Source organism: Fistularia commersonii, chromosome 35, assembly GCF_037954325.1.
Source record: "Fistularia commersonii isolate RoL2024-O1a breed Wild chromosome 35, RoL_Fcom_v1.0, whole genome shotgun sequence".
NCBI lineage: Eukaryota > Metazoa > Chordata > Actinopteri > Syngnathiformes > Fistulariidae > Fistularia > Fistularia commersonii.
Window position 1 is genome coordinate 9,890,807 of NC_141318.1, and position 19,546 is coordinate 9,910,352.

General features: G+C 41.3%; 1 protein-coding gene across 6 annotated transcripts in view; it reads left to right on the forward strand.

Moving 5' to 3' along the window:
* tenm3 (teneurin transmembrane protein 3) overlaps positions 1-15,687 on the forward strand; it is a 366,691-nt gene extending 351,004 nt beyond the window's left edge. For all 6 annotated transcript variants that reach the window (XM_086142740.1, XM_086142745.1, XM_086142739.1 and 3 more), the window contains 11 exons: positions 6,263-6,460; positions 6,577-6,636; positions 8,307-8,651; positions 8,840-9,084; positions 9,156-9,337; positions 9,684-9,886; positions 10,492-10,602; positions 10,707-10,849; positions 10,944-11,068; positions 11,804-11,934; positions 13,212-15,687. In XM_086142740.1, the coding sequence (XP_085998866.1) occupies positions 6,263-6,460; positions 6,577-6,636; positions 8,307-8,651; positions 8,840-9,084; positions 9,156-9,337; positions 9,684-9,886; positions 10,492-10,602; positions 10,707-10,849; positions 10,944-11,068; positions 11,804-11,934; positions 13,212-13,967 (2,499 nt within the window). In that variant the 3' untranslated portion in view covers positions 13,968-15,687. The remainder of the gene's footprint in view (positions 1-6,262; positions 6,461-6,576; positions 6,637-8,306; positions 8,652-8,839; positions 9,085-9,155; positions 9,338-9,683; positions 9,887-10,491; positions 10,603-10,706; positions 10,850-10,943; positions 11,069-11,803; positions 11,935-13,211) is intronic.
* Positions 15,688-19,546: the final 3,859 nt, after the last annotated feature.

Here is a 19,546-nt window from a genome sequence, read left to right on the forward strand (position 1 = left end):
GGAACTAGGCTGCATTTTGGGACTCCAGTAGCTTTGTGTGGTTTCAAAAGGTCCTTGTGTATCTTCAACAGACTCTTCATGCACCAAGGGACTTGCAATATTATTTTAAGTGCAAAAAAAGTGATACTATTTTATGTTTTTGGTTGTTCAAGTACATTCGGAAGTACCTGAAGATGAACAAAGACATTACTGCCAATGATACTTGGATATTAGCAAAAAATAATGCATCTTTGTATTACATTAATGTAATCCCAGAAAGTTTTGTTTGAAGAGAATGTCAGGGTTAATGTTATGATCCGCTACTTGTTGTATATCAATATCGTGCTTAGGATCAATATAATTCATCACTGCCAAAAGATGTTGCAATTTCAGATTGTTAATATGTAGACATATTTTTAATGTCAGCATGAATTTAAAAGTAACAAAGTGTCAACACCAACTGCTCATCAACTTGATACATTGGGATTAGATGTTTTCTAGGGAAGTGTCTCCCAACCTTTTTTGAGCCACAAAGATATTTTACATTAGAGAAATCACGCGACACACTACCAAATAAATATGTTAAAAAATATAATGAAATACAATGAAACTGTAGTCTGTTATTTGCTTACTCAGTGCAGTTTCTTTTGTGGGCAGGAACTCTTTAGCGATGCGTTCAGCCACTTTGTAACAATCTTTCAGGGCTTTCTTACTTGTCTTGGTGGTTTTCCTCCACAATGATGCCTGTTTTTCAGTCAGTTTATGCAGATGAACAAAGTAGTCCATGTTCTTACTTTGAAGTGAAGGGTGTTAAGTTTGGGGATGGCGTTTAAGTTTACCTAAACCATGGAACTGTTTTTACCCGCAAACCAGAAATAAAGGAGTCGCCTCGGTTTGGTTTCGCCGGTAAAAGTGAATCCAAATGCAATGTAACTTTCATTGTATTGTCTTGAGCACACCTTATATTTTTTATTTTCTTCTGACCACTACTCATACTTGGGCCTTCATCTGGGTCAGAATGTTCTTCAGGACTAGAGGGTCCTGAAGAACATTGAACACTTTTTCTTTTAAAATATTTATCCATCGTGTTTCACTCATCTGCTGTTTAAGCAGCTGCATGTAGATACAAAAGTTAATTCACTACCTGTTGCCATCTAGTGGAAGAGCATTTCATTGTTCTGTCCATTAACGCTTTCTCTCCACATAGATACACATACAAAGACAAATTATTGGCGTTGAAGAAATCATTTTTGGACCAATCAGGTGAAAGTGGGCATTTTTCCAGCTCTCACAGCACATTAATGTGCTGCAGCACATTGGTTGGGAAACACTGGTCTCGGGATGTTTTTTTTTTTTTCACAGGACATTCTAATCCTCATTTGTTGAGTGTTATTTTCGTAGTGACTTTGGAGTCCAGTTGACATATGTGGCCCAGGCCTGGAATATACAGGTTGATGTCATTATGATGTCAAATGATAAAATTTGGGGGTGTTTGGAACCAAACTAGCTAGGAATATCAATTTCTCTTCCTGGTAGGAGGCTTGAAAAGAGATAGAACGTCCAAATCGCACTTGAAGCACCATTTAGCTGTGTTCTCAAGCTATAAATACTGAGGAGGAGTAAGAACAGATAAAGATAATGGTATCCATGCTCAATACAGATAATTATTTTAATGTATTTTAGACATTTTGTTTTTGTCTTCATCACTCCTCATACGCCCAACCCACAATGTCCCTCATTTAAAGAATCCGACTTCCAGGCATCACCTGTAGACACTAAGTTACTGCTTATACGGAAGTTTGGCTGAGTTATAAGATTTATAAGCCATGCCTCAGTGGAGAGGGTGGATTTTTTTAATAGGATGAAAATAGAACAGGAAATGGGGCAAAAATTAGCCAGTCCTTATAGGTGTTGTGACGCTTTCCCTTGTCAATCAAGATGTTAGAGCCAACAAATAACCAGGAAAAAAGCCAAGTCAGTTAACTCGGGATTGATTGTCAGAAGCCAGATGTTAGACTCAGGCGCAGCTTACATAGTATTGCAGTTTCACTGACCTCACAAGTTTTCGTAACTGTGAATCTTTTCAGTATTTTGATGAGAATTACTGACACATTGCTATAGAAGTGGGCAGGGAATCCCTGTTACAATCATAAAAAAAAGATCATGAAACAGGGAGGTGAGTCTAGAGCTGATTAACTTATCTATTCATTTGCTGCTTTAGAATGGATCATCCATTACATTGTAACTGGAATGTAAAAACGAACGCATTAAAAATGAAAAATGTAACTTACCTGAACTATTTCTTCAACTGTCAATTATTTTTGCGGAGCGATACATCCCACTGTTTGAAAATGTATGTTGTTCAAATGCTTTGTAGGAGAGATGAAGAGAACAAAGATCATTTTCATTTTTCACTGATAGGCCAGAAAATGGAGGTGAGAGGGAAAGTGAGGAAGGAATGTAAGGAGGACAAGAGAGGAGGATTCTCTGTCATAAAGGAATAAAAATGGCAGTGGGGACGACATTTGGGATAAATCAGACACCTTTGCATTTGTTGAGTCAGCACACACTCAGCCAGAGCCTGACATCAAACATGCAGCAATTCTTGTTTGTTTACTGCTCAAGAAAAGAATGGCAGCAAAGGGCAGTGAGAGATATTTAGCGCAGTCTGAAACAAGAACTGGGGGATGGGGATTGAGGTGTTTGGTAAATTATTTCAGATCAAGAGATGTCAAGAAATAAAGCTGACAATACGATCTATCTATCTATCTATCTATCTATCTATCTATCTATCTATCTATCTATCTATCTATCTATCTATCTATCTATCTATCTATCTATCTATCTATCTATCTATCTATCTATCTATTATGCTGTCTTCTGTTCTCCTTGAAGGCCACGGTGCCGTCACAGGCAGCTGTTTCCCCAGGCTCTTTTGTCTCTGGCAGTTTGCGCCCACAAAGAAGGTATAATTTTGGTTTGGACTAAGTTGCATTTCAGCTGGTCTTTGCAGCAGCACATAGCTTCTCCTAAAGGTCTTGTTCCTGTGGTGAGTTCCCAATCACGCACGATCCTGGGGAGTTGAGAGGGGTCCATTTCTGCAATGTTGCCCTCCCAGCTGAGACAATTATGTCTAATGGTGCTTTTGATGCTGGGTAGTGAGGCCTTGTTCAGGACCTCTTTGTTGGTAATGAAGTCATCCCATCAATGTCCCATCCCAGTGTAACAGTTCCCAAAAAATGTTCAAGGCAGGCGGAAAGATGCTCAACCATCCTGTCAGTTTATAAATGAACCACAAGTGTTGCCACGCTAACATTTACACCATCCCTTAAACTTGTTCTTCATTCACCTTTTTCCACCATCTGGCACTCGTGTTTCTTTTTCGAAATACTCACTTGATATCTCTTAGGATCTTGTGGTGAGAAAACTCTGAATTCATCATGCACCTGTGCATCGCAGTTCTAATCAGTGCCACATGCTGAAGGTGACAGTGGGAGCTTCACTAATTATTTCCCTCCTGCCCCTTCATGTAGGTTGATTCTTTTCTGATCAGTGGGTTGGGTGTGTATAAGGACAATAGGATTTCAAGTCTGTGGGCTAGAGTGCACAGGAAGCGTCATATCTTTATGTAGAGTCCAAGTCAAAGTTTGAGTGATTTTACGAGACTTTTATCCAGACACTATGCAGCCGTCACTCATGGGCTGAAAGTTAAATAGTCTGGTTTGAGTCTTTGAAAAGGGGATGCTTTAACAGATTAGATAGCAGATTTACTGGTGTGCTTCAAATAAATATCAGTCAGATTTTAAGATCCTATGATATCTTTGCAAGGACATCAAATATTTAAGAGGCACGTTCTTTTCACATGCGCACCTCAGCTTTTGGCTCTGGGGAGATTGTTCATAACTGTGCTACCACTCCAGTCCAGTAGATTGTCATAAGAAAAGCACATGCTCTTCATTATTGAGAGACATTTCCTTTTTGTTATTGTGTCATTGAAAACTAACTCTTCATATTTTTTAATGCTATAAATGTTCATTACTGGAATTGGTAATTGTTAAACCGCACACGTACGAGTTGCCCAACTGAGGAGCACTTGACTCTTTTTTTTGTACACTGTAAACAGATGGATACAACCTCAGTAAAATTGAGAAAAGGGTATTGAAAAGGCAATTTGTCCCCACAACTTTTTTCCTCTCCTCGTCTGATTATCAGTCTTGCAAGTATAAAACATTGTCATTGCAAAAGGGCAAAGGAAACACGTTATTGTTTCTTGGTGAACCCATTTGGAAGGTTAACAGATCCACCAATGAAACACTTCTCAAGCTTAATCAGTCTGCAGTCAAAATCATATTCACTGCCAGCTGGAGGCAAGGAGCTCATACAAAGCAAAGAATTATGTTTGTATCGCTTTTATTAAGACTTTATCATCCAGACAAAGAAGAGTTGCAGCTGTTCACTTTTATGAATCACATCTGCATTTTTTTCACTTTTTAGCTAATTGCCTGCCCTTGATCACAATATAGGAAATTCTGAAAAAGATGGCTTTGTTTTCGGTTTCAGACTACCGGAGTTTGAAATCAGTTTGAAATCTGAGTCACATTATTCTGGAAAGACTTCCAACATCATCAATCTGTTGCAACACCATGTTCACAAAGCCTCCCATCCAATGGCATTGTGGCAGGAAAGTCAGCCGTGCAACAAATGAAGTGGATAATAGCCCTTCTTGTAATTGAAAATTAATCCATATAGCGAGTGTGTTTGTGCCAGTATAAAGGGAAAATGCAGACATATAACACCAAAATAATCTGTCATCAGTGTCTTTATGATTTTTTTTTTGTGTCAAAATGGTTGGCAGAGATATCTGAAATGGCTAAATCTGTCACATCTGCTTTATTTATATTTATATACTGATTTATTTGTATAAGGTGTATAAAAAAAATCTTGACAGATTCTAAAACAAGAGAAGTTCAGTGACAAAGGGTCCGCCTCCAAAGTCAACTTTGGAAAGCAACTTGAACTGGTAGCTCAGTGGTAGAGCACATGCTTTGAATGTCCTGGGTTCAATCCTCCAGCATCTCCATTGTAAGTCTTTTGGGATAAAAGCATCTGCCAAATGACTGTATTTGATCCTCAACAGGGGTTTTGTGGAGTATATCAGTGACCGTATGAGACATATACTTATTCCTCAATGAATGACTCTATAAGCATCTGTATGCTTATTCCCTCAGAAAGTTCATGTGGTTCAAAGTCAACAAAAACATCTTCAACTTAGGTGATATTGAAAAAAATGTGTGTGTATATATATATATATATATATATATATATATATATATATATATATATATATATGCTTGTGTGAATAAAAGAGGCTTTTAACTTTTTTTTGTGGCCACAGTATTTTTGCTGCCAGTGTTGTTGTATGTAGCATTCCCACTCAACTACACAAAAGCACATTTCCCAGGATGTGATCCTGGTGCTTTTCTATCTGAACCACTTTCCTCTGCGGGAAAACAACAACAAAAATCTATAGACCATTTGCAATGTATTGTGTGTGTCTATATCTGTGTGTGTGTTTGTATCCCTTAAATGCCAGATCACACAGAGCTATGACTTCCTTCAGGAAGACTTTCCGTGATGTCTTGGATTATTCTTATCTTTGTTTTTATTTTTTGCAAATTTCCCTGCAAATGCGAATTCTTGATTGGCCTAAAAATGGAAAATAGCCAGTAAGTCACTTTTTGTTGATGTTCATCACCAGATTAAATTACAAACTCCCAAGAATGCAACATTTTATATTTATAAATACATCTCCTGTATTGCAATAAGGGGGTTCTGAGATATAATGAGTTTAAATTTAAAGTTTAACGTGAAACACAGTCATATCCCAAATACATCAAACATAAATATTCTAAAAATTCAAAATAAGCATAATTTTATAGCTGAGTCAAAATTGTACAACAATAAAAAAAATATATATATGAATATTCTTTCTATTCCACAGAAGTTATTTTAGTTATTTTAGAATTATAAGATACAATGATGATTCAAAAAAAACTTCACATTATTATGACTTTCTACAGACATTGTTATGGCTTTAAAGCTATAAAAAAAACTTGCGATTGAAAGATTTCTCTCTTTTCCTTATAATGCAGCTTTAATTCCCCTTTACACTTCTCTGCCTCTAGTTGTCTATTTGCCTCTATTTGAAGTGCTGCATCTGATTAATTCAGATGATTCAGATTCTCATCATGCTTTCTCCTCCTGCCTCCCCCCGTCTTAACAGTCCATGGTTTTGCTGCTGCACAGCCAACACCAGTACATCTTTGATTATGACTCGGGGGACCGGTTGTCAGCTGTTACAATGCCAAGTGTTGCCCGCCACACCATGCAGACCATAAGATCCATAGGCTATTACAGGAACATCTACACACCCCCAGAGAGCAATGCCTCAGTCACAGTGGACTACTCTGAAGACGGGCAGGTATGTACACAGCGATGATATACCATGGGCAGCCATGATAGATCTCTCGTTTACATTGTATATGTGAACAATCAGCTTCTTGGATATTCAGCTCATCTACTTTTCTTTCCTTCAAGCTCCTTAGAGTGGCACATCTAGGCACTGGCCGACGTATACTCTACAAATACCGCAGACAGGTATTATCATTTCTTGCACTTTAACTTAACAGCCATTCATTATTACTGAATGATAAGAAATTAATCTGAGTATATTTTGTATAAATGATTTCTGCTTAAGTCACAAATCAGTCCTTGTTATTCTGGCTAGGGGAAGAACCATATTTATTAAAGACAAACCTTTTGTTTGCAGCAGTACCAGGTTTCTTTTGTAGCGTTGTGCATTTAATCAGCAAGTCGTGACCAAAAAGATGATGAAAAACTAAGGAAAAACATTAAGTCTTAAAATATATCATGGTGGCGAGCTGTAAGTCCTCCCACTCATCCATGAATGAAAGGCTTTCAAATGGGGTTTTGAGTTTGTCAGGAAGTGGCTGCAACTACTGCTGTGACCAAATGTAAATAACATTTCATTTTATCGGTGAATGAACGGTCTCCTATTGTGGTGTATTTGTACACGATGAAACAAACTTGAAACAGAAAATTACTTGGAATCAGAAGTGGATTTCGGATGTTTTTAATGTATGAAAAAAGAATTTGCAAATATTGTGGCCAATACCTAGTGTTGGTGTTGGCTCAAAAAAGACTTTTTGTCATTTTTCATCCAAGCCACAGTGAGATCTTCTAAGAATTAGGAAAAGCTATTATGGGGTAACAATAATAATAATAAATCCTTTATTAATCCCCTTGGAAATTCATTCTCTTTAATTAACCCATCATGGATGAACCATGCGCCAGGGGAGCAGTTTGGGGTTCAATGTCTGGCTCAACAACACTTTGACACACTAGGAGGACCCGGGAATCCAACCAGGAATGTTCACTTCTAAAGACACTTGCTCTACCTCCTGCGCCACGCTGCCCCCAACAGGGGAAGCACAGGTTGACCTGTAGCCCTTGTGACTAGCCCTTGTAGCAGCAGGGCTAGCAACTTTTGAGCTTTTTGTGCAAAGACAATCTAAGGACATATTACAGAACTGAATGCAACATCAGATTCAAAGCCTTAATTCATCTGCAAGACGCTATAGAATTTCACAATATGCAATGTTTTTTTGATCAAATTATAAAGTGACTCCCCAGACTGGATCAGAATATTTAAACAGATAATTTGATGTGCGTAAGCCCTAAAAAAAATACATAAAAGAAATAACTGAGTAACATAATAGCCCACATTTTACAGCTATGAGGAAAAGTAATAAATCATGTAATCCCACTATTTGACCGCTAAGATCATATGCATTAGTCCTTGGCTCTTACATTCATTAATACATTCATTATCAGACTGCATTGCAATATAGCCAGGACAGTGATGATGGCCATTGCTTTTCTGGATTTCATTCATTCTTTTTTTCTATTTTTATTAATTTTTTTGACATAGTATGCTATGAGGCAATAAAAAAAAAGTCATACTGTCCACTCGGTTTGTTCATTGAATGGAAAGAAGATCCTTTCATATGAAGGCTGTGTTTCTTTTGGCTCTTGAAAGTACTTAAAAGCAGGGTACGCAGGTCAAGTGATCTCCGAGAAACCATGAATAGAAGTGTCAGATGGTCCCCACAGGGTGAAGCTCTGACACGCATAGGTAGCAGCCGCAGTCAAGAACGAGCAGTGCCTTTGACAGCTCTAAACAAAGGCACTCATGAGGGGACGACGGATCATATAAACACTCACTCCTGTTTCTTATTTATCTTCAGAACAAGCTGGCAGAGATCCTGTATGACTCAACCCGAGTCAGTTTTACATATGACGAGACGGCTGGAGTGCTGAAGACAGTCAACTTGCAAAGTGAAGGTTTCATCTGCTCCATCCGGTATCGCCAGATCGGCCCCCTGGTTGACCGGCAGATATTCCGCTTCAGCGAGGATGGGATGGTGAACGCACGCTTTGACTACACGTATGACAACAGCTTCAGAGTCACCAGTATGCAGGCCGTTATCAATGAGACACCGCTGCCAATCGACCTCTACCAGTTTGACGATATTTCGGGAAAGGTGGAGCAGTTTGGGAAGTTCGGGGTCATCTACTATGATATCAATCAGGTAAGGAAGGGTGAATGATGTAAACTGATATTTATTCTTGCGCACACTTTTGGTTTGTAGCGATAAAATCAAATGATGTATTAGTCACTGTAAAACCAAGAATGAATAACTCCCTGATTGTTCCATACAAGAAATCGGATAGGTTCCAAAAGCACAACAAAAATTATAAAAACTTCTGAACACTTCAGATCATCTCTACCGCGGTCATGACCTACACCAAGCACTTTGACCAACATGGACGCATCAAGGAGATTCAGTATGAGATCTTCAGGTCTCTGATGTACTGGATCACCATTCAGTACGACAACATGGGCCGGGTCACCAAGCGGGAGATCAAGATTGGGCCCTTTGCCAACACAACCAAATATGGCTACGAATATGATGTTGACGGACAGCTGCAGTCGGTCTCCCTCAATGAGAAGATGATGTGGCGGTAAGAGCATAATCGGGTTAAAATGACATTTGACAATGCCAGACGTCAACGTCGTTGCTCTTGGTCCACAGATATAATTATGACCTGAATGGGAACTTGCATTTGCTGAACCCCGGAAACAGTGGGCGGTTAACTCCACTGCGCTATGACCTGAGAGACAGAATCACACGTCTGGGGGACGTTCAGTACAGATTAGATGAAGACGGATTCTTGAGGCAGCGAGGAGCTGAGATTTTCGAATACAACTCCAAAGGTGAACGCACACGCTTTCACTGAATTTTTACCACATTTATAATAACACCACGTTGTACAATATTCAGAGAAAACATAGTCAAAATCAATTCTGATCAAGTCCCAATTTTATAAATGTTAACAGAAAATTTTGATTTTCATTTCAAAATTTAGTTAATCAAGGTAATTATTATTTTAAGGTCATTTCTCTTGTGTGGTTTTTTTATTATTTTTCTTATTTTTCTTCCTTGATTTCGAAGGTAGTTTCCCTCCAAGGCAACGTCTTGCCCACTTTCTTACTAAATGAATAAAATAGCAATGAGCACAAGATATGCATCTTTAATGTAATTCCTCTGATGGATTCGCAGGTCTACTAATTCGTGTTTACAGTAAAGCAGCTAGTTGGACAATTCAGTATCGTTATGATGGTCTGGGCAGACGCGTGGCTTCCAGAAACAGCCTTGGTCAACACCTACAATTCTTCTACGCTGACCTGAACTATCCAACCAGGATCACCCATGTCTACAACCACTCTAGTTCCGAAATCACATCCTTCTACTACGACCTTCAGGTAAGCGCTCCGGGGTGCTGCCACGCATGACAGTTATAGAACCCCTCCCTACACACACCTTTGCAGAGCTAAACTAAAAATAACCACACAGCTTATCATTAAATACTTTTAAAAGTGGTTTGAAGCATGTGAGTGGAAAAATTGAAAATGTGAAATTAATGATAATCATGATGGTAAATGAAAAAAAGTCAAAAGATCTTCAAAATGCTTTGGCAGTTTAGTGGGGAGGTGAAAGTGAGTTAATGCCATCTGGGATTCCATTAAACCACCATGTGTCAGATTCAATACACAGTGTAATTATCAGCAAAATTTACAACATTCAAAATACTGCTCCTCTGATACAGCATTGCAGTGGCGAAAATAGCTAAGAGCTAAAACCATCACATCATTGATGGTCTGTGTAATTGTAAGTGAAAATATACACACACAACATTTTAATTTTTCATGAGGCAAAGTATCATTCTTGTGAGCAAACACTGTCCCGGTAGGGAAAAAGAACAACTGTAATCTGTTCATCGAGCAAGATCTTAATATGAAGGAAAAAATGAGCAGTTTTGTGATTTGCATTTGAATATGTACAGTAGGGTGACTTGTTAATCGCACAGGGCCACGTGTTCGCTATGGAAATCAGCAGTGGTGAAGAATTTTACATTGCATGTGACAACACTGGGACGCCACTGGCGGTCTTCAGCAACAATGGGCTCCTGCTCAAACAGGTATGAGTTTGTTTGTGTGTGGGTGTAGTTTTCACATTTTTTTTATTCTGTCAAGTAATCTTGAAAAGTCCAGTTATGAATAAGCATCTGTGTCTGCATTATAGGTGCAGTACACAGCATACGGAGAGATTTATTTTGATTCCAACCCAGACTTTGTGCTGGTAATTGGTTTCCATGGAGGCCTTTATGATCCTCTGACTCGCCTGCTGCACTTCGGGGACAGAGACTATGACATCCCTGCCGGGAGGTAGGAGGCCTGCATCTACTCTGCTAAGTCTGCACAGAAGACACCGTGCTGCGCAGTTTTTCCACACCAAAGTAATTTTGTCTTTGTCTCAAAGGTGGACCACTCCCGACATCAGCACGTGGACCAGAGTCGGCAAAGACCCACAGCCCTTTAACCTGTATATGTTTCGGGGGAACAATCCCATCAGCAAAATCCACCAGGTCAAAGAATATGTCACAGGTAATAAAATAAATTATGGGATGCGCTATGAAAATTATGCACCAACTTCCATTAGAGTCATACAAGCGGCTTTGGCTGATGACAGTTGAGCACGCAGTCCTGTGTTTCCATAGAGGAATATTCCCTATTCAATGTTTAAATGGCCCTAACATGTAAGGTGTCTGTTTGGATAAACAAACATAGACTTCCAATGCACACTATCTATGCACCACTATTAGCTGAGAGGGGATGCCGTTTTCACAAGGAAATATGAAATCGTAAACTCAGCCATCGCGCGCAGCAACTTTCTTTTGAACTAGACGGTTGCAACTACAATGGTACATAAAGCGTCGCCCCATAGAGCCTCCAACATGGTGAATTGGATACTAACTCCCTCGTGGTGCACCAAGCACAAAAGGAAATAAATAAATTCATCCAGAAAAAGTGATGGCTCGGGTAAACCTTCCTCTTAAAAAAGCCGCAAATGTGAGGGGATTATCTTGAGCAGCAGGGCTATTATATTTGACAGGAGAAACTGCTGGTAATTTCATTTTCAGTCATCAAAATGCATTTTAGTCTTGAATGACTGCAGCCGAAAACAACCCCAGACTGGGAAAACGCTGAATTAAAGGAGAAGGGGTGTGTGGGGATGTTTGCGGGTGAGTGTCATTAGTGCCTGAATGTATTATTAGGCAGAATGTGATGAGACTCTTTGGGACTCACATTCATTAATCCTCCGGATCTACTCATCCACAGACGTGAACATCTGGTTGGTCACGTTCGGCTTCCACTTGCACAACGCCATCCCAGGATTCCCAATTCCGAAGTTCGACCTGACTCAGCCATCACTGGAGATGAAGAAGAGTCAGATGTGGGACGATCTCCCGGTGAGTATCATCAAACATCAGACAGGGTTCTGTTATTGATAACAGAACAGTAAAGTGCGAATTGGCAGTTTTATAAAGCATATTATATCAAACCCTACGTTGCTCAAATTTAAACTTGTGTCCAGGTTTGCTGTCCCATCCGAGTCACTCACGCGCCAACTTTCTCTCATCACTTTGCTGCATGTAGAGACTGGCCCCTGCTGTTCAAGGCCATGTATTACATCATAGAAATTCAAGCTCAAAATTTCACAAAATATAAAATAATTCAATTACAACATAAAGGTCAAGGGATATGAAATAATATGAAAACTGAGCAAAACAAAGTATCAGAGGACAGTGAGGAAATTAAGACATCAAATAGAGCTATGTGGAAAAAAAGTTCAGTTGCAATGATGAGATTTTGACAAGAGGTAACCAAGTTTTCCTTCCTGTGTTAAGATTTAATTGTTTAATTGTTGCCTAAAGTCCTCAGATTGTTTATTTCAAAGGAAAAGAAATCCCAACAAAAGGAGAAATTATTGTGATTTTTCAAGAATTTGTTTGGAAATATGTGAAAATGGGGACTGTATTTAAATACCATATATCCATGTAGGCATATTCATTACCTTTATAATAAATATGCATGTTGAAACATTTTCTTTATTAAAGATTTGCAGCTTGCACTTCAGAAGAACTTTTTCATCCACATTTGTCCGTCCCTGTGTTTTGATTTGTAAAATATACAAATAAGTTTATGAAAAATTAAAGAAGGAAACAGTGACAGAAAAGAATTTATGTTGACTCAGTGTAAACAGTTGATGACTTTGGAAATGATAATGTGCAATTGACATACAGGCCATTACAGATGTCTAAGCTTTATATGTTTTTAATTCTTTAACTTCTTTCAGTAAAACATAGTTCTGTTTTTATAGCCTCTGGAATTGATAAATGATGACCTTTTGGTGATTAAGAACAGAATAAATTCCACTTTTAAATAGTTGTGATATCTCCTTAATATCGACAGTAATAGCAAAAAACGCCACACAGTTGTCAGTAAGATGTAGAAAAAACAAAGGACAAAGAAACAACAAATCTTTGAGATGGCAGGAGGAATGGTCTGTGCCATTGATATCGCTATATTTTATATTCAAGTATTCATGTATTTATATGTGTATAGATCAGGACAGCTAAACTGACCACCTTTGCATGTTTGCACTTACTGTCTTTTTCTTCTACTATGTTTTGTGATTGCATAATGTTTGTGTGTGGTTAATCTGAAAAATCTATCATGTTTCCAGTCCATCTCAGGCGTCCAACAGGAGGTCACCCATCAGTCTCGGGCCTTCCTGTCCTTTGAGCGGATGCCAGAGATCCAGCTCAGTCGGCGGCGCTCGGAGCACACCAAACCCTGGCTTTGGTTTGCCACAGTCAAGTCCCTGATTGGCAAGGGAGTGATGCTCGCTGTGATCCAAGGCCGCGTGGTGACAAACGCCCTCAACATTGCCAATGAAGACTGCATTAAAGTTGCCGCAGTGCTGAACAACGCTTTTTACCTGGAGGATCTACATTTCACAGTGGAAGGAAAGGACACACATTATTTCATCAAGACTAGCCTGCCTGAAAATGACCTGAGCGCCCTCCGCCTCACCTCGGGCCGCAAATCCCTGGAAAATGGCGTGAACGTCACCGTGTCCCAGTCCACCACGGTGATGAACGGCCGAACGCGACGCTTCGCGGACGTCGAGCTACAGTATGGTGCCCTGGCCCTCCACGTGCGCTATGGCACCACCCTGGACGAAGAGAAGGCGCGGATCCTGGAGCACGCCAGACAGAGGGCGCTGTCAAGCGCCTGGGCACGTGAGCAGCAACGTGTGAGGGACGGGGAGGAAGGAGTCCGGCTGTGGACGGAAGGGGAGAAACGGCAGCTGCTGAGCGGCGGGAAAGTCCTCGGCTACGATGGTTACTATGTCTTGTCAATAGAGCAGTATCCCGAGCTCGCAGACAGCGCTAACAACATCCAGTTTCTACGGCAGAGTGAAATAGGGAGGAGGTAACACGGCGTGAACACACTTCTACCCATGTGACTGCCTGAGAAGTTGTGTTTTGACACCGCCCGTGTTGAGACTCGAAACTAGCCACTGAAGAGACCCCACGTTTGCAACCTTTTTTTCTTTTTTTTTTTTGTTTCCTGACAAAAAAATGAAGTATTGATTGATGATTCAAGGAAGCAATTCAGTGCAACTGACAGAAAAAAACATACTTAGCTGGTTTATAATGATGAACCTATAAAAGTGGTTTGTTTGACAAATGCCTTTTCTTTCACTCTTTCTATCTTTCTATCTTTCTTTCTTTCTTTCTTTCTTTCTTTCTTTCTTTCTTTCTTTCGCCCCGTCATCTGCCTTCTGAACAGCCTGCACGCATGCCCCTCCCCATCTTATCTGGTAGGCGGGGCTAACCTGAGTGCTGTCTAGCTGTTTAACAGTGGGATGTAAAGACTGGTTCTCTGCATTTCTGCAGCCATTGCCACTAGACAAAGCATTTCGGCGGTTGCAAACTGCCCGAGCGGTCAACAGACCACGCGTCTGTGCACCCCAAACAGATGTCACAGGTGTCAAGTTGAGAGGTTTGAGACCTAATGTCTCATTTTCTGTGGCGGAAGACTTTGAAAGGAACTGTTGTGGACTCTCTCTAAGAGAGACAGGCACAAAAAAAGGACAATTTGTACGAAGGAAAAGAAAAAAAACGAGCTTTTCTGTTTTACTTTTTTGTTTTATATATAAACTTGCATTCGCTTCAAACATAAAGGGGATAATAAAATGAACAAAAAAGTGTTTACAAACTATAACCAGTACCACGATTACTGCACCGCCATCACCACCGCCACAAGAATGGACCAGGATACCAACTCAACAAAAGCAGACGTTTTGAGTTGTGTTTCGTTCTTACTCATATCCGTTTTGAAAAAAAAAAAAATGGAAGAAAGAAAAAACAGCCTCCTCCTCTTCATCCCCTGTGCTTTTGACAAGACCTACAAAATCTTACTGTTTTCAAGCCAGCTCATGCTGTGTGTCAGGAGGCCGGGCAACTGCAGTGTCACAGCTGTCAGTTGTTCTCTGTGGATGTACTCTTTGTGGACCGAGTCAGCTCAGCAGACTCCACCCCCACCCCGTCCCCCCACTCGCACAGGAGCCCTTCACCTCTGCAAAAATGTGACTCAGCCTCATAACGCATAGACTTTGTGCTTTTATTGGTCAAAGTTGGTAGTATTGCTTGCAATAGAAACATGTTGTCTTGGCTTTTCGGGGTGGGTTGGGGGGGCAGGGTTGCTGTGAGTAGTAACTGACCGTTGCTTCTCTACACGTTCTTGCTTGTTTCTCTTTAAAGGGACAGTGTATCGCCATCAGTGACTTTTAACGAGTAACAGTAACAAATCAAAAATCGGTGTGGATGTTTTTCGCTCATTGATTGTGGGTCTCTGTACTCTTTTAGAGAAATTTCCTTTGTGTGTATGTGTGTTTACAAGGGCGGGAAGTTGACTGTAACCATTGGGAAAAGAAAGAATGGGGAACTTTACTGAGAGAGTTAACATCATTTGCGACCAATGTCCTTATTTTCCAGAGACAGTTGAGATGAGTTGGAAATGTTTTCGGGTTTTCTCTTTTTTTATTTTGAAGGTTGAGAAATTCCACTTATCCGTACATCAATATTAGTCTCAGAGAAAGTAATTTATGTACAGTGTTTCTACAGTAAAGAATAAAACCTTTGAAACTTGAACTGTTTTTTTCAGCTTCTTTATTCATCTGAAAAAAAGTAAACAGATGTATTATACATATAGGTATATTTATTTCAATTTGTTTTGGGAGGTATTCCATTTAAAGTTATTCCAACGGCTTTTTTAAGGTTTTCGTAACCCCTTTATTTATCTCACTCAACAGCATTTCCCTAAAAATCCAATAGGATAGAATCCAATATAATCCAATCGGGCTTATTTAAAAATGATTTAGTTTGAATTACTTCTGGCTTTTCTTCATTCACTCATTCATTCATTATCTATGCCACTCATGCACTTGAAGTTGCAGTTGGGCTGGAGCCTATCCCATTTTGCGAGAGGCTTGGTTCACCCTTGCCAGCCGGGCCACATATAGAGGCATAACCAGTCACACTCTCATTCACACGTCTGAGCAATTAAAGGACTGTAATCAACCTGCTGCATGTTTTTGGATTGTGGGAGAAAACCGTCGAACCTGGAGGAAACACGAGCAGACAAAGGGAAAACTCCACACAGAAAGCCCCCCCCTCTGATGACAATGAAACAAGATCTTTTGTTTCACTGAGATAAGTACTTGCTAAACAATTTGCTTATACCACGCTCCTGGAGGCAAGACAACTATACTTTGCAATAAAGACAAACACACACATAAACAACCATACACAAAATTACTCACACAGATCAAATTCATGTAATGAAGTAATAGTATGCTACAAGATAGCCTAAACCAGGAAACAACACTTTACGTAGGACATTCTTTGGACATGCTGACCGAGACAAAATGTCATCTTCTGTCATCTTCTCTGCCCACCTTCAAACAGTTAGTGGACTGCAAGACTAGAGACAATAAAACTCTGGACCTGCTGTATGCAAATGCGACAGACACACACAACTGCACATCTCCCTGCTGTGGGCAGGGCAGACCACAACCTGGTCCACTTAAAGTCTCGCTATGTTCCTGAAGTCCAGCGGAAACCTGTGATCACTAGCACTGTCCGAAGGTGGTCTCAGGAGGCAGAACTGACTCTTCAGGGATGCTTTGAGACGACTGACTGGGATGTGCTCTGCGAAGATCAGGGAGACGACATTGAAAAACTTTCTGCCTGCATTACGGACTATGCGAACTTCTGCACGGAAAACATCATCCCCACCAAGACGGTGCGTTGTTTCACAAGAAACAAAACCTGGGTGACCAAGGACATTAAGGCCACGCTGAACAGGAAGAAGGCAGCATTCAGGAGCGGAGATAAAGAGGAGCTGAAGAAGGTGCAGACTGAGCTGAGGGAAAAGATCGCAGAGGGCAAGGACAGTTATTGGAGAAAGCTGGAGAGCAAACTCCAGCAGAACAACATGAGGGAGTTGTGGAGTGGGTTGAAAACCATCACTGGCCATGGAAAACAAGGAAGCCAGATGATGGTAGGAGACCTGCATGAGGCCAACAAACTAAACCTGTTTTTCAACAGATTTGATGAAGAAGCCTCTGCCCACCCCCCCTCCAGCTCTGCTCAGGACTCTCCTTCCCCTGTGCCCTCACCTCTCACCTCTAAGACTTTTCCCCCTCCCCCACGCACCTCTTCTGCTTCCCTGTACGATGTCTCGTCAACACCTCAGCCCTCCTGCCCCCCACTGAGACTCTCTCCACCCCCTCCCGTCACCTTCCCCGCTGAGGAGGTGAGAAAAGAGTTCAGTCGCCTTCATCCCAGGAAAGCCCCTGGCCCTGACGGACTTAGCCCCAGAGTGCTGAAAGGATGTGCCTTTCAGCAGTGTGGGATCTTCACATATCTCTTTAACCTGAGCCTGATCCAGATGGTTGTCCCTAACCGGTGGAAAACCTCATGTCTGGTCCCAGTGCCCAAGAAAAAGCATCCCAGCACACACAGTGACTACAGACCAGTGGCCCTGACATCACACGTCATGAAATCACTGGAGAGGCTCGTCCTGAGGCAACTTCGTACTGTTGTCGGACCTTCGCTGGGCCCCCTGCAGTTCGCATACCAGCCCCGGATAGGTGTGGAAGATGCCATCATCTTCCTGCTGCACAGTCTACACCCACCTTCGGGAGGCAGGAAGCATAGTGAGAGTCATGTTCTTTGACTTCTCCAGTGCTTTCAATACCATTCGACGTGCCCTGCTGAACAGGAAGCTTCTGGACATACAGGTCGATGCTCCTCTCGCGACCTGGATCAACAACTACCTCACAGGTCGGCCGCAGTACGTGAGGCTGGGGAACATCACGTCGGACACCATTGTGAGCAGCACAGGAGCGCCACAGGGGCCGGTCCTGTCTCCCTTCCTGTAAACACTCTTCACCTCAGACTTCAGGTTCTCCCCGCAGTCCTGCCACCTGCAGAAATTATCAGATGACTTTGCCATCGGGGCTGCATCAACGGAGGCCAGGAGGAGGAGTACAGGAGCGTGGTGGACAGGTTTGTGGAGTGGTGTGGACTGAACCACCTGCAGCTCAATGTGTCTAAGACAAAGGAGCTAGTGGTGGATTTCAGGAAACAAAGGACCCACATGAATCCGGTCACCATCAGGGGTACAGAAGTTGACATTATGGACACCTACAAATACCTGGGTGTCCACTTGGACAATAAACTGGACTGGACCTTGAACACCAATGCCATCTTCAAGAAGGGTCAGAGCCGCCTGTTCTTCCACAGGGGGCTCGGATCTTTCAACGTCTGCAGGACCATGCTGCAGATGTTTTACCACTAGGTGGTGTCCAGCGTCATCTTCTACGCTGTTGTATGCTGGGGCAGCAGGCTCAAGACAGCTGACACCAACAGACTCATCAGGAGAGCTGGGTCGGTCTCGGGAGTGGAGGTGGAGTCTGTTGTGCAGGTGTCAGAGAGAAGGATGCTGAGGAAGCTCCTCAGCATCATGGACAATGTCCATCACCCCCTGCATGCCACACTGACATCCTGTCAGAGCTCTTTCAGTCGTAGATTGATACCACCAAGGAGCTCCACTGAACGCCACAGGAGGTCTTTCCTACCTGAGGATATCAGACTTTTTAATTCCTCTTCCCTCAGCCGCAGGGAATCTTCAAATCTTTGTACTTGAGACTTTAAAACACTTGATAGCCTTAACCTTGACAATTTATATTTTATTGTATTTCTTATTCTCCCTCCTTCTTACTATTATCTATTATTGTTATGTTTTTGCTTGAAACTCTGGCACAACAATTTCCTTCGGGATAAATAAAGTTGTTCTCATCTCATCTCAAAAACATCTGTAACTGTTTTGGCCTTTATTGTAGTTGGACTCACAGGTGAAACTAACTCAAATCTAGTGGCTTAAAAAGTAATGACCAAAAAAAATTATTGGAGGAATTTTTATATCTGTTTATCTGAACTTTGCATTAAATGTATGTGTTTGACCCAGAATAATCCATCTTGTACTGAAGGGGGCAACAAGTTGTTGCGTAGAATCCAATACACCACTACACAGGTGTTGGGATGATGGTATAAAAGAGGTAACATCCTCCAGACCATACTAAATATGTCCTGTGTCAGCAGTGACATTTACTTAGAAGTTCAGCCTAGCAGTTTGGCACCACAGTGATACTTCTACATGGGTTCATGATTGAATCAGCAGCGTGTTTCCCCTGAATGAAACATTGTCCAATTACTAATACTACAAGCCGAGTGTTTGACTAAACAAGATCCTCTGCGCATATAGTCAGTCATTCAAGAGACACTGGTCTACCACATCCCCCATCTGAGGAATGTTCTGGACCTGTTGGTATGTCAGTCCTATTCCATGAAAGATCTCCAATGGAAGAGAGGAAAAATTATTGAAATTGCTACAATAAGTAATTTGCCATTGGCTTTTGAAGGCATTCCACAAAAGACTATTTGG